A 14,368-nucleotide genomic window follows, 5' to 3' on the forward strand; every position below is an offset into this window, starting at 1 on the left:
GATAGCGGGGACGTATCCAACTATGTAGAAAGAGGTATTATACATACACCACGTAGGTGTGTGTCCGTGTGTTTATCTTTACGTCTGTGTGTATTGACTAGGGGAACCTACGGAATCTCGGTTCCGGACATAGACTAGAATACCTAGTGCGATTTCACAACGCACGTAATAGCGACTATCTATCAATATACCAGAACTTTGCTGAAAAAGATCGTCAATCGTAAGGCTGTGCCTTCGCTAGCGAACACGAGACGTATCCTGGGGGCCGGGTCGATATGTATGTAGGTATGTATGTATGTAGAAAGGACCCCCAAGAACCCCAAGAACCCCAAGGGCCCACGATCGTGCGTAAGCCTATTTGTTGCATATACCGAACGGCCGGTGGTCGTCTCGGCTTGTCGTGGTCGCGGAGCCCCGGGTCGAGCGACACTTTTAACGGCGTGTCCCGGAATAGCATACCGCTTTATACCGGTCTGGGTCGATATTCAGGCGAGCGTCTCGCCATTTTATATAAGAAAGTGGTCTATCCTATATCTAGCTATGGCATACACATGTTTACATATGTTCGTGCGAGTGTAGTATGTTACCGTAAACATGTTATCGTAACCATCAAGGTAACTTCTGCCCCTGTGGCTCGTGGCAGCGCTTACGCCCTACCTTACAGAGTAGCTATCATCGATGGCATGATTCCTATTGGTCTCGTTGCTTGTCGCTATATTTCTCGTCGGGATCCTTACATTATCCTCGGTATGGAGGTACGTATGTTTTATTTACTGTAATGAGTTAGGTTAGTCTGCTGCGTTATCTACCTAAGCTGTACATATGGCGTGAATATGCTAAGTTTCGTACCGAATAATCTTTAAGCTCGGCCCCAGATTAAAATGCACCTTGTTGGCGATATTTTAGCATATTTGTTTGCGTATACGTATAAGATACCTACGTATGTAAGTATGTAGTATCGAGTAGAGGAAGAATGGGGTCTGGCCAGATCCTCAGATATAGTGCATGCGTAATGAGTATGCAAATGCCCATTTGAATCTACTATATGTATCTACGGTTTGCTTTGATCTTATCGCGAGATTCGCATACCGGCAAGTAAAGTCGGGTCTATGGAAGAGCTCTTGGGGGCTGCGGCTCGGTCGGCCTATATGCATGGTAAGCAATGCAAATGACAAATAGGGATTCAAAAGGCCATTATAACATGCCATGAATTTTTGACGACTCTTTATCAGCTCATGAACTGATGCTCGGATGTTGGCATTTGCTTGTGTGGGCCATTCTTATGCCATCTAGACCTAAACTACACACACCACACACCTATAGATGTAGTAGTTTTGTAGTAGTTTTGCACATTATCTCAGCAGGGGTCAAGGTCCTGGGGCTTGCGCTACTGGGTACGGGGTTCCATCCGGGCATCCATCCATCCAATAGAATAACTGACTTTTGCGTCCCGAAACAGTTGACATCTCATCCCGGGACGGGGTCCAGACCTTGTTAGAACAGCTAAGTAACAAATATGTAAATAGATGCAGATGGATAAAATTTTGTATAAGCTGAGTAAATTGAATAAATTGAGTAAACCGAATAAACACGAGGAAATCCCGAACTTCCAAGCCTTTTCCAAGCCCTACGAGGCCCTTGAAAGTTTCTTGGGACGGGTACCGACCAAGATGCCGAGCCGGAAACAAGGCATCCACGGACGTGGAAGTATATCGAAGGTTGAAGCGATGTCCCCTCGGAAGCCACGGCCGGGTCGCCCTACTAACTGGACCTAAAGCTCCGAAACGAGCGCCCCGTGTGAACATTAAATTTTTGAAGTCAAAGCTTCATTTGCGTCATTGTGACAATCGCTATATCCATATTTTTTTTTACTATGTACCTCGATGCGAACGAATGTATTGAATAGGTAGAGCTAAGTAAGTAATAGACCCGTCATCGATACGATATAGAAAAAGAAAAGATAAGAATATACAATGTTCTTGTAGACACAAATATGGAATAGTAGTTCGGATGTACAAAAGTTAATTAAGTGAAGTTTACCGGAAATAGAAATTTCGAATGATTCAAAATGTTATACGGAATAATAAATATATACAATAACAAAAAACTGTGATAATCTACTATCGGCGCTATCGTTAGATAAGCTTATAGATAATCTATAATATACCGCTTTTAAACGATGTCGCTCTTATGTCTCGGCGACACTCGAGAACGTACAAATAACATAGTTATAGATATTCCACAAATATTCTTCCATCCTATGTAATTATAAAACTTGTTGGAAGAGTATGTATATCCAAAGATCTGAAAATCCTATGTATGAGATAGACTTGATAAGAGTTGTCCGTTTCCGTCTAACCAAAATGGCTTGTACTCTGGTTGGCGCGCATGGACAGGGTATTAAAACAAACCGCATTCAGAATTCCAGGGACCACCATCGTACCACAGGCAGATGTACATGAGCCGGCTCTGCTCAGTATGTAGGCTGACAGGGCTTGGTTTAATGAAAATGTAGTATTATTAGACCGCCAGAAGCTTTGAGAATTTCGAGGCCCGCGACGGACAATTAACAAATCCAGGGGAGCACAACGTATGTACCTACATACATATAATCTATGTACATTAGGTACTATGTAATATGTATGCCCTGTATGCCCTGTATGCCCTGTATGCGTGTCCGGGACCCTGGCTGTCAAACGATAAGTTGGCCCTATGAGAAACACGAAGTTCGTGCCAAGAATTTTAAAAGGTGTGTTCCTGTAATGTGGACCTCGCCGGCGATCTTGCTAGCAATCGACGATTGCCCAACATTGTTTCGATCTCTGTGTTGCTGATGCGCGGAGCCAGTTTACTCAACCCTCAACCCCTAGAAGATTTGTTGCTACGCTTGCAGGCCGGCATGCTTCAAGGGCGGGTTGAAGGAATTGCTGGCCGTCTTCCATTCCACTCATTCTATTCCGGTAGGTAGTACTCTTATTAATTATCATCCGCATCGTCCTTGTCCTAATCGTGCCGATGCGCTTCCCTTTGATATACATGGGTACCTATTCACCACTCACCACTCAAGACTCGACGAGGTCAACGACTGAGCGAGTACATGCATACCTACATAGGGAGGGTAGAGAGGGGTAGGCTGTGTTGTGTAAGAAGGACTCAAACATAGTTAGCGCATACTCGATGAACCCTGACTTTTGTGATCAGTTCCAAGAGTTGGATAGGTGCCCAGTTTGCTAGTACGTAGTGTATTAAACCCCTACTCCTGCAAGGCTTCTTGCAGTGAGGTACCATATAGGGTTTAATGGACAATGCCGTGATCTATGTGTATGATCTGGTAATATGCATACCTATGTCCATGTTATCGGGGTACCGAAGCTGCGAAGCAAGCCACGCTGAGCCTCCTTTGGAACTTTGGACGTTGCACGTAGCTTTCATCCCTTAATACCCAGGTACCGTAACCTGCGTAGTGTCCATTTCTCAGGGTATCATATTCAGGGACTTGGCAACGGGAGAGAGACCGTAATAGCAACCCCATAATTAGCATGGGCAAGCCTACCAGACCCAGACAGGGCATAGAACATTGAGAAAAAAAAGAACCCCCCCCCCCATCCGCTCAAGTTCCATGTGGGGCTTGAATATCCGCTTTCATTCAGTCCCTTGCTAAAGTTCTGCGGCCCTCCATCAGGCGGAGACCGATCTCCCTCCAAAATCGAGATCGCTCTTAAATTTCCTCGGGTCCCATCGTTAGAATTTGCTGGCTATCGAAACAACCGCACACGGACACTCTCTCCTTCGCCATTTGGCATCGACCCGCTCTGTGCTTACCTCGACTCCGGGGCGTTTATTCATGACATCATTATTTTCCTCTCATTTCTTCCGATTTCCTTGCCGGCATTACTACGTCCAGGATACTATTCGGAAGCCCGATAAATAAATGATAAAAAGTCATTATGCTCCGGTCTTGATCTCCTCCGCATGCGGCATACGGCGCAAAGAAGGGCTAAGGGTTTATTACTCCCTCCTCGTCAGGACCCCTTAATAACAAGTCAGCGGACTGCAACACATCAAATATATGTCGCATGGGTAGACTTGCCGAGTTGGCGCCTTGTGAGACCAAAAGGTAGATGTGGCTAATGTACACTATCTTGCTTTGTGTCCACACGAGAGAAAAAATGATGGAGTGAATGGAGTGGATGGGTAGGAGGGATCGAGATGGAGGGGAGTGGGGTGTGAGTGGAGACTCGAGGGAAAGCATCGAATTCTGAAAAAAACAGCAACGGAAAAGAAGAATGCCATGAAGGGAAAGCGGATGACAAAGTATTCAAAGTAACCTTAGATGTTCCGACTCTACCTATCAGGTGTTAAAGTTCTAGAGCTCCTCTCGTTATCAAAAATCATTCAAATGAAAATCTAAATGATCCAATGATTTATATGGTAAGTAACGATGGTATCTTATTCTTTCAAAGTTATTTATTCCGCATATTACAGTTGTCATCCGTGATGGAGACGCATGCGAGGGTTAGTGGACTTCGTTGGAGCACATGTAACTTATTGTAACTTAACTAGATGTATTCTTGTCACCATGGATTAGATAGTTTAGATAGTTTAGATGATCTCTGTCGTACAAGGTTTCCGACATGTACCTTCTCTACTTGTTCCATGTACCCCGAGCTTCCCCCTTGTCTCCCTTTGACGCCATATGTCTTGGCAGATTCGACAAATAATCTTCGATCTATATTTCTACTTACATATAGTATGTAACCAAGAAATTGAGGCGTCGAGGGCGTCGACGATGCCACAACTTACATGCATCAGAACTTGATGCATCAAGGGTAGCCTGGTATTCTAAGAACCCTGAAACTTTACCGTCTCTGGCTAAGTCGATGGATAGCGACGGCTTCCGTTTAATTATTATTCTCTCTGGATCATTTGCTCCGGATCTTAAGTATATTATTATGCCTAGCCTAGTAGATCGTGTGTTAGTAGATATCATCGAAGAACGAGATAAAGAACTGTTAAGTCACGGGCCTCATTCTTTACATGCGTAGTAAGGTGAGAATAAAGACAACGAAATTTTTTTTTCATTGTACCCACAAACATAGTAATAGTATCATAAGCTTACCTTAGTCCATACCGCGTTTATACGTACAGAACGTATAGTAACAGACGAACACTACCAGCTCCTAATATATCTTAACTACCTGTTCCTACTTAACATAAGACCCTTTAAGCATGTACCCAAATGTCCTTCTATACTATAGTCAGTAAATAGTAATATAAGAGGTGGACGTGGAAAACTGTAAGAGCTAGGTCAGCTTAGGTATCTTCGATAGCCTCCTACGTCACCGTCATCATCAAAATTAGACGGTCTTGACGATAGCGTAGGCCCGCCTTATGGGACATTGTTTCTCCTTGCGTGTGGGCGTTGGATGGAGACTGGGAGCACGAGTTGCTCTCAGACTGGAATGTAAATCAGGGACCCGGGTGACCGGTCTGGTGGTGCTGGCATCCTGAAATAGACACTAGGTGAAGCGAAATATGCTAGCAAAGACCCGAGCAATGCAACATCTAGACGTGCCTGCTGATCATCTGTACGCAGCCTGGCAGCGCGACGCAAGGTGAGCCACCGCAGTGTACCCGTCTCGTCTGTGGCGTCCAATTCGTCAAATACCTTTCTTCACCTATCCTTGCATGGAAGAGGTACGTATCATACTCCACGAGATCGGCTTTGTCGAAGCTTCACTTCCTAGAACGGATCAACGAGAAATCTTCCTGCATAGCAACGACGCAACGACGCAACGACATAACGACGATATGTAAAATGCCTAGAATAGCGTTTGCAGAAATATTACTGCTCATCTTCGTTCTTGACCAAGAAAATTAAGTTGGATTCGGCAACAAGGGAAAAAGTATCTCCTCAAATGCCTCACGTCAAGGTTGCGGTGCGTCCTGGTAAAGTTCTATTCTGCGTATAAGTCTAACTGCGTAATATTCATACATGCCTAGGTACATACCTAATGCACATATGTAGTTAGTAATAGGTAATACGAGAAATTATTCTTCGGAACGGTCTTGGATAAGGACAACCTGCATACGCATATATTTCTAGAATGATGAATCACGGCTTACCATCGCGATAAATGGCTTTTCATGCAAGATACCTGTAAATATCTGAACATAGGTAGGTATCTGAACAAGCAGAGCCTTACAATGTAACTCGGTACTGGTCGGTACTGCAGGTAGCAGACGGGACTGGGAAGAAATGAATGTAACTAAATAGGTACATGTAAGTAACGAAGTAAGGAAATAAGCGGTGACGACGATCTTTTTTTTTTTGGTTGTGTTCTTCGGCACTACATCTAATATGTAGCACGCCAATGCGCAAAGGGTACATTTGTGATACTCGCAAGACTCGGTCAGGTACAATGCCTCAGTCCCATGTGTCTGCAACCGCCCCCCGCTTCCTTCTGCTTTTTTGGAACCACTTGCTAGCATGTAGCGGAACCCCTGATCCCTGTAATCTTTGTGCAATGTACCAAGGTACTCCTTGTACCTTTTAGTCTCTTCTTTTTTGGCTGGAAATGTGGAGGAAGCTGGGAACTCGATGGGATTCATGCCTTTCCCATGTTTCTTTTTAACCAACTCACTTCCCGTCGTATCTCGCACGAAAAAAGCTCCTCTGATCTTGCCTCACCTTCCAACCTTTATTCTCGAAAACCTCCCTCAAAAATAGCTACAGCACTAGTCAACCATACTTCCGTCTAGCAGCTATTCATCACAATTGTCTTCACCTTTATACTTCGGAAGAGAATAAACCAGTCCAACCTAGCTTAAGCTTAACCGTACACACACAACCTGCCGAACCATACCTCTCTTCAAAGACTATAAACCATCCCCACCTCAAATCGTCTCGTCGTCTTTTCGACTCGTGTCAATTTTAGCTACCACCCGCAAGAAACCTTCTATGTGTTCAGAGTGTGCTCGATTAACCACAATTCATTGAAGACTTTTTTTGTCTGCTCACATTACAATTTTCTCGGCTGTGCCTTACCCTACTACAAGGGTTTGAGCTTTACATACATTTACATAGTAAAAGACCGAACGACGCAAGGCAACGCTTGAACACAAGCACGGTTCAAGCAGTCAATTGCAATTGAATCTTTATCCCGCTTTCAGCGCCCTATCCCCACACCTACGGACAAAATGCACGCCCGAGACGCCACCGGCCGTCAGGTCTCTCTTTTAAACGATGACCCATACGCCAGCCACCAGTCATACCACACGGCTATCCACTATCAATCCACCGGCGACCAATCGCCGCCGCCCCACACACCAGAACTCCTCCGTTCGGATTCATACGACTCCAACGCCAGTTACGATGCCTACTCGCCGCTAACACCTAGTCTATACGACTATTCGTCACGACAGCTCTACGATGACTACCTTCCTGACCAGCAAGTCGGCATGAAACGCCCTGTCTATGTTGCGACTAGTCGTTCCAATTCATACGAAGATGATAGCTCTGCTAGCTCAGCTGCACCCGAGAAGGCCGGCAAGCGATATCCCTGCCGGTATCGTGATAGTCACGGTTGTGAGAAGACTTTCACTACTTCGGGACACGCCTCGCGCCATTCTAAGATCCACACTGCCGAGAAGGCCGTTCAGTGCACATACCCTGGCTGCCACAAGAAGTTCACCCGCGCAGATAACATGAAGCAGCACCTTGAAACCCACTTTAAGGACAAGTCAAGATCTTCTGGGTCTTCCAAGTCTAAGAGTACATCCCTATCTTCATCCTCCAAGCGTGGCTCGGTGTCTTCTAAATCATCATGCTCTCACAGCAGCGCGCCGTCTCACGAAATTCAAATGTGGGATTCGGACCAATACGGTCCCGATGCTTCACTTCCTTCCCCCGGTGGGGCTTGGGATATGCGTGGTCTCAACCTCCCACTTATAGGCCGGCCCGGCGCAGCCAGAACCAGTAGCGGACTGGACGCACTGGCAGCAATCGCTTGCCAAGAGGGTGCTTAAGACATCTCCAACACAAACTTTCTTATTTTTACAAACCGACTTAAGACCAACATCTAGTAATGAAAGGGTAATGGGATTGTTTTGTCCCTATCTGTGTAAGACAGGGACCGGTATGGTGGGAGATACGATATAATACGGCGTTTAGGTATATTTGGAAACAGTTCACGACGGCATTATTGATACCACGGTGGCACGCATACGATGGGCGCACCTTTTTTACTTTGCATCTTTGACAGACGGCTGGGAAAAGCATTCGAGCAGCATGGAGTGCTTCTCACGCTTTTCTCTGCTCACAACACGATAACCCGGGCCAATTGGCTTGTCGCCCCCGGTTTTTTTACTTGATTGGAAAAGGATGATGGAGCAGTTGTATAAACATTAGCGAGGGCGAATACGTGTGCTCTTGCATATTACACATGGGAGCTAATTAGCAGGCGCACACGGAAATGCGCCGGAGACCCGCCGTAAAGGGTCCACATACTTCGTCGGGCGGCATTTTGTCTACTATATATAAATGACGTTGGAGTTAGGCATTAGATACCAACGTCCGCCCGGATCAGAGTAGGGGCGGATGGCATACGAAAATGAAACGCAATATTTAATGATAAAACTTAAATCTCCTTTACTCGTTACGAATTGCCTACTTGAAAGTGTTTTAGTCTTGAGATCTGCTACGGTGATGAATTTGTATGTAATAACCAAGTGTCCCTGTCGCCGATCCGGCAAACGGACCGGACTCTACTCATTATGGGATACGACTAGTAAGTTATTAACGTCATTATTTTCCGCTGACAACACATTAGGGTCGGGATGATCTCCAGGGTTCTACCGTACCAAACAAAACAGAACAAGAGAAAATTAAACTAAAGTGAGCCCTAGCCTCGGTTGAGGAGTATGTACCAACCAGTCCCTGATCTTGGCATGGACCCTGATGATCCATCCATCCAACATCATCATCATCATCATCTTCTTCTTCTTCTTCTCCTTTGCCTTGCCGAGCAGGTACAATATGCGTATCGGCGGGGAGGGTGATACCTACATACATACATACAAATTAAAGGGGTACGTGGGTGGTGCGCCGGGCTACCGGCCGATTTGCGGGTTAGGGTAGAGTGTTGCAGCGATATTTCGGTACCATCTGGACGGGGCGGCCGTTGAGCAAGTGACCGTTTAGCCGTTCCGTGGAAGTGGTGTATAAGGTAGGTAGGTAGGTAGAATGGAAGGTATGTAAAGAGGTGTTCCTCGAACGGGACTATTACATACAGTAGCGTCAAGCATCCCAGCTAATTTAGTAACCACCTCCAAAGCTCGCGTGTGGTTGAAGTAAACGATAGGCGAGCAAGCGAAAGAAGGGTCGGTTTGGTTTGGTTTGAGTGCATGAGCGGTCCCGTACGTAGGCTACGGAGTAGCGCCGTCCGCAAGGGGGAGAAAGGGGGGGGCCGCAACTTGGGAAGTGGGAAGGAAGCGCACTATTATTACGCTCCCGGGGGACCCTTTCCCCCCCTTTTCTCCCCCCCCAAATCGACGTCATCTTGCATCGGTACGTCATCGTCCAAATACCCCCCCAGACCCTTACCCTAGACCCTACCTCTTTCCCCATCGAGCCATTCTTTTTTTTTAGGGTAGTCTCTCCTCCCGTCCAATTCCTGGCCTGCCCTTGGATATTTCACATTGAAAACAAAAAAAAGTTCCTTCGAACGTCTCCCGGTCCAATCACCAGATGACACCCCCCATACAGGCGGTAGTTCTAGTTTTTAGTCCGCTTGCTCGCAGTACGTCCTATTGTGGACTGCACTAGAGACCCGAAACTCCCCACCGCCTGCTGTCTCGTCACAAGTCACTTTTCCCAACGATCTGCTACGAACGATGATCATCGGTGCTGACAGGCGGGGGTCCATCGCTTGTCAACCCCCCCCGGTGCCTGTCGATCATCGGGTCTATTCTTTATTTAGGCGGGAATTATTTTTTTCTTTCTTTCTTTTCTTGGAAGTGGACTTGCCGGTGATCCCGAGCTTTGAGCAAATTATTCGTCGCTCTTGCGGGAATAGCTTCACATCCCGCCTCGCCTCGCTCGCGTTTCGACCCTTGTTCTTTTCCCCCCTGGCCCCGGTCGCTGACTACATAGGCGGGCCCTAAAACACGCCCGGGTTCGGATTGCGAGCCCGGATGGAGTACAGGGTGTTTCGTGCTATAGTCGTCGCAGGTCAATAGCAAGGTGAAAGAAAACGGCATAAAGATGCATCGATCATTTCTATGGATGGATATACCCCTTCCCTCTAAGTTGACATGCTATTTCCATATTACATTACCCCAGATTATTCCCAAATTCATCCCTCGTATGGCTCCCTAATATGCAATGCATGTAATGTCTGTGTATGAAAATAGATAGCTAGCTATCGCGTGTCTCACCACAGCTCGTCGTTGTCGGCGCACCCCCTTGCCATCTCGTACTGCTCGTCTGTGCGGCACACGAGAGTCCGGTGCCTGGCGTTCTTAGCGCCTACGTCCTGCACAACATTTGAGATCTTGGCCGCGTTGAGCACAGGGTCGATCCCGAAACCAAGGCACGCGGCCTGCCCTGCGACGGCCGCGCGCAGCTTATCGCTCTTCTCACCGATACCGCCCGCGAAGACCAGCGCGTCTACCTTGCCGGCTAGGGATACGTAATATGAGCCGACAAAAGCGCTCACGCGGTCCGCGAACAGGTCAAAGGCCAGTCGGCACTCGGGCCGGTCCGAGGTCGCGATCTTGCCGAAATTGGTGGTGCCCGTCAAGGCCTTCCACCCGCTCTGCTTGTTGAGAATTTCCTCGGCCACCGAGATGTGCAGCTCCTTAGTCGATGACGGCGACATTTTACCCACGTCGCTTGCGTAGTGGAACACCAGGCTCGGGTCTACGCTGCCGCTGCGCGTCGCTCCCGGAAGCCCCGCCAGCGGCGTTAAGCCCATGCTCGTGTCCCAGCTGCGGCCGCCCTTGATGGCGCACGCGCTGGCGCCGCTACCCAGGTGCAGGGCGATGATGTTGAGGTCCGCCGGGTCCTTGCCGAGGTACTTGGCGACGGAGTGAGTGATGAAGGAGTAGCTGATGCCATGGAAGCCGTATTTGCGCAGCTGGTTGTTCTTAGCGATCTCCTGGTCGATCGGATAGGTGCAGACGTGCGCGGGTAGTGTTGAGTGGAACTGTGAGTCGAAGTAGGCGACATTGAGGGCGCTGGGCAGTTCGTCCATACATGATTTGATGATGCGAAGCGAGTTGGCGTTGTGAAGCGGTGCCAGATCTGTTAGCAGCTCTAGGTGGTGGTAAGTCTCTTGCGTGATAATCTTGGAAGTTGTGTAGTCGCCTCCGTGGACAACTCGGTGACAAGCAACCGATATGTCGCCTTTAGAAGATAATTCGGGCAGTTCCTGGTCGCCGGTGAAGGTATCGAGCAAAACTTTGAAAGCGTCATCCTGGGTTTCGACATTCTCTTTTACCTCTTGGTGGTCAAGAACCTGTACATCGCCCCGCAAGTACGAGAGTTGCGCCGGTGGTGCCGTCAACCCGCTAATCTGGGCTTCGGCAAGCTGCTTCGGGGGCTCGCGGTGCTTAGCCGTGTACACGGAGATCTTGACGGAGCTCGACCCCGCGTTAATGGAGAGGATAACCTTGGTCATAATTTCTCCACCCCTTTTTTTCCCTGGAGGTATTTCTGGATTCTGTAGTACAATGCTTCTCTTACTGAATATTAATATTCAGGAACCTATGAGAAACGTTCGCTAGATACGATAGTAACTCTTAGTAAGTACCCAATTGGTGGGTATAAGTTGGTATGAGTAAGGTCCCGATGTAAGTAAGGGAAGTAATTGTAACGGTTGCAATCTCGTTAACAAAAGTGTTACGATGGTCCTCTTTTTATGTATTTCCAGTTGTCGCTGTCGCCTTCTAACAGTGTACAGCAGATACGAAGTTCCTTCTGCTGAATAACTATACTATGTAGTAACTGTCCACTGGCTTGGCTCTTTGTTTTCCCCGCTACGACGTTCCCCGGGCTTACAGAACATGTGCATATTACCTTGCATGGCATGATCGTCCCATGACGTCTACATATGGCCTGACTTTGCCGGCTTTAGCCACGCATTAGCCTCTCTTTGAACGGTCGCAGCGCCGCAATCCGATACTTATGACTTGCTGTTTTCTTACAAGTCCGATTGCGTGAGGCGGCCGGATGCTATCGAGTTTTTATTTTTCTGGCCTAGGATTGTTGTTAGTTGGATCGGTATAGGATATTCGGTCCGCAACATAGGTTTTTTGGTAAGATGCACATGGTATCATTGTCTTATAGCTTCTTTCCTGTGACTATGTATAAGACACGATAAAATGGAATTTTGGTAATTATTTCGGGCCGGGTGGCTGAGGCGATTAATACGGGTTACCCGTTTTAGGTAATTGGGTGTTGAAGGGTTTGTAGGGTTTTACGAACGGCTCGTCCCACCGGGGGGGGGGGGGTATAGGAGTAATGTTACAATATATGGACAGGTTTATGACCATGTTTAGTATAATAGTTACTAGCTAGAGGCAAAATTGAAGGAAGCCTCGTTTTTGGCAATTTTAAAAAATCTCAAAGTGAGTAATGGGAGTCTGTCTGATCTTATTAGATGACTTTATAACACATCATTAAAACAATTTGCGATAGGTCGTAATTTATAGCATAGGCATATTGCGTATGCATAAGACCAGAAAGCTTCGTCTCGATGACTTCATTTCTGATATCCAACAGTACTAAGCTAGGCTATTCGGTCATCGTCTAAATTGCGGCTATTCATGCCCTTTTATGTGTTGATTGGGATAATACTACACTTGCGTGGAGAGCACTCGATGAAGTCTTGGAGGCTACGGTCTTGGGGTACCAAAGGACGGAATTATATGGTAAACCGATTAGAATAACCATCTTATAATTTCATATCCTCATTGACTAGAATCTTCGCATAGTAATAACCCCTAGGAATCTGCGTATATGATTAGGTGTATGGGGAGAGCCCACAAATACGATAGGATATACTCGCGTAAGCTACTAACGAGCTCAAACGCCACTATGAAAAATGATTGTTGAAGCAATCCTAGGATAGTACGATAATTATATAAAGTACCTGTTTCCATCGTCTCGTTTCATAATCAGACCAGACACTTGCGCTTAGTTATAGACGTAATGACTTCTGCCCTGAACCGAGACCTAAGAACCCAGTTACTTAACCCTATCAATCTATTCCATGTATTGGCATGAATAAATCTAGTGTATATGATGTACTTGGGGGAGATGGCTGGGGGGTGAGGGAAAAAAAAAGGGGGGGCAGGAGTTACGACCTGATAACTCAATAAACCATAGTGTATAGTCTACGAAGACATGACACCGCCAACAACACGATTATGCTCTTCCTTTCCGCCCGGTCATATCACGTCTATACCAGGTTTCAAGGGATGACCACCAGAGCCCACGAAGAACTTATACTTCCAAGTACCTATACACATTGACCTATTTCCGTCAACTAAGTACCTAAGCTCTCTACCTAGAATTAAACATCAAACATCGTCGTGCTCGCCAGGTTTGAGTTTGTAAGTAAAGCTTGAAGTAGCAACTAAAGTAAACGAGACAGCTGTCGGTTACATTAGACGTCTGGAAGATTGTAGATGAAAGCTAGGCAACAAGGGAGGCATCAGAACAGATTCTCCGTCCGAGGGGTAGTAGGAAATCTTTTTTTATATTAATACGTATACCTGCCTCAACCAAACCCGAGCGTAGTTTAACCTCAACGGCGCCCAGACGACAGCCCTGTAACATGTCTAAAACATCAACGCGGTTTAATTTTTCATGACGTCCCAGTTATTGATAAGGTTCCGCTACCATGTTTCAAATATTCTAATTATAGTGAATAACAAATAGCCTTATTTACCGGGGGGGCAGAGAACAGGTAAATAGGCGTATATAATAATCCTATTTAGTATGTACGCGCGTAGTGCAATATATACATGGTTGGTATTCCCGAACAATAAACCACAAAGTAGTGGTGATAAGGCGGTGTTTGTCGTCAATCCGCATCAATAGATAGAAATAGGCACACACCAGCTATCCGCAAGAAACAAAGAAATCAGAATATAAGGTACTGTGCTCACAGAGTCGAGGTTCCTGAGGATTAGTATAGTTCCTTCAGGGTAAAGCTTATCTTCACTTCATCGTAGTTCTCTAGGTATATTTTTTAAAGTAGCGATGACGAAATAGGACGAGGGAACGATATAAATGGCGATAGGCGATGAAATTGACGCGGGACGAAGATGTTTCCGAGCACCTAGATGCAGCACTCAGATA

At 46.6% G+C, this 14,368-nt stretch overlaps 2 protein-coding genes across 2 annotated transcripts; one reads left to right on the forward strand and one right to left on the reverse strand.

Annotated features, from left to right (window-relative positions):
- Window positions 1–7,200: 7,200 nt before the first annotated feature.
- Window positions 7,201–8,028, forward strand: GL218_03878 (Transcriptional regulator NRG1; the record flags this gene model as incomplete). The annotated part of the gene is made up of 1 exon (XM_033580457.1): window positions 7,201–8,028. One exon carries the CDS (start codon window positions 7,201–7,203, stop codon window positions 8,026–8,028), a length of 828 nt encoding a protein of 275 aa, XP_033436997.1.
- A 2,405-nt stretch (window positions 8,029–10,433) lies between these two features.
- Window positions 10,434–11,681, reverse strand: GL218_03879 (putative acetate kinase; the record flags this gene model as incomplete). The annotated part of the gene is made up of 1 exon (XM_033580458.1): window positions 10,434–11,681. The coding sequence occupies one exon, from the start codon at window positions 11,679–11,681 to the stop codon at window positions 10,434–10,436; it is 1,248 nt and encodes a 415-aa protein (XP_033436998.1).
- Between the last annotated feature and the right edge of the window lie 2,687 nt (window positions 11,682–14,368).

Source organism: Daldinia childiae (genome assembly GCF_008694065.1).
Source record: "Daldinia childiae strain JS-1345 chromosome Unknown Scaffold3, whole genome shotgun sequence".
In the NCBI taxonomy this organism is placed as follows: Eukaryota; Fungi; Ascomycota; class Sordariomycetes; order Xylariales; family Hypoxylaceae; genus Daldinia; species Daldinia childiae.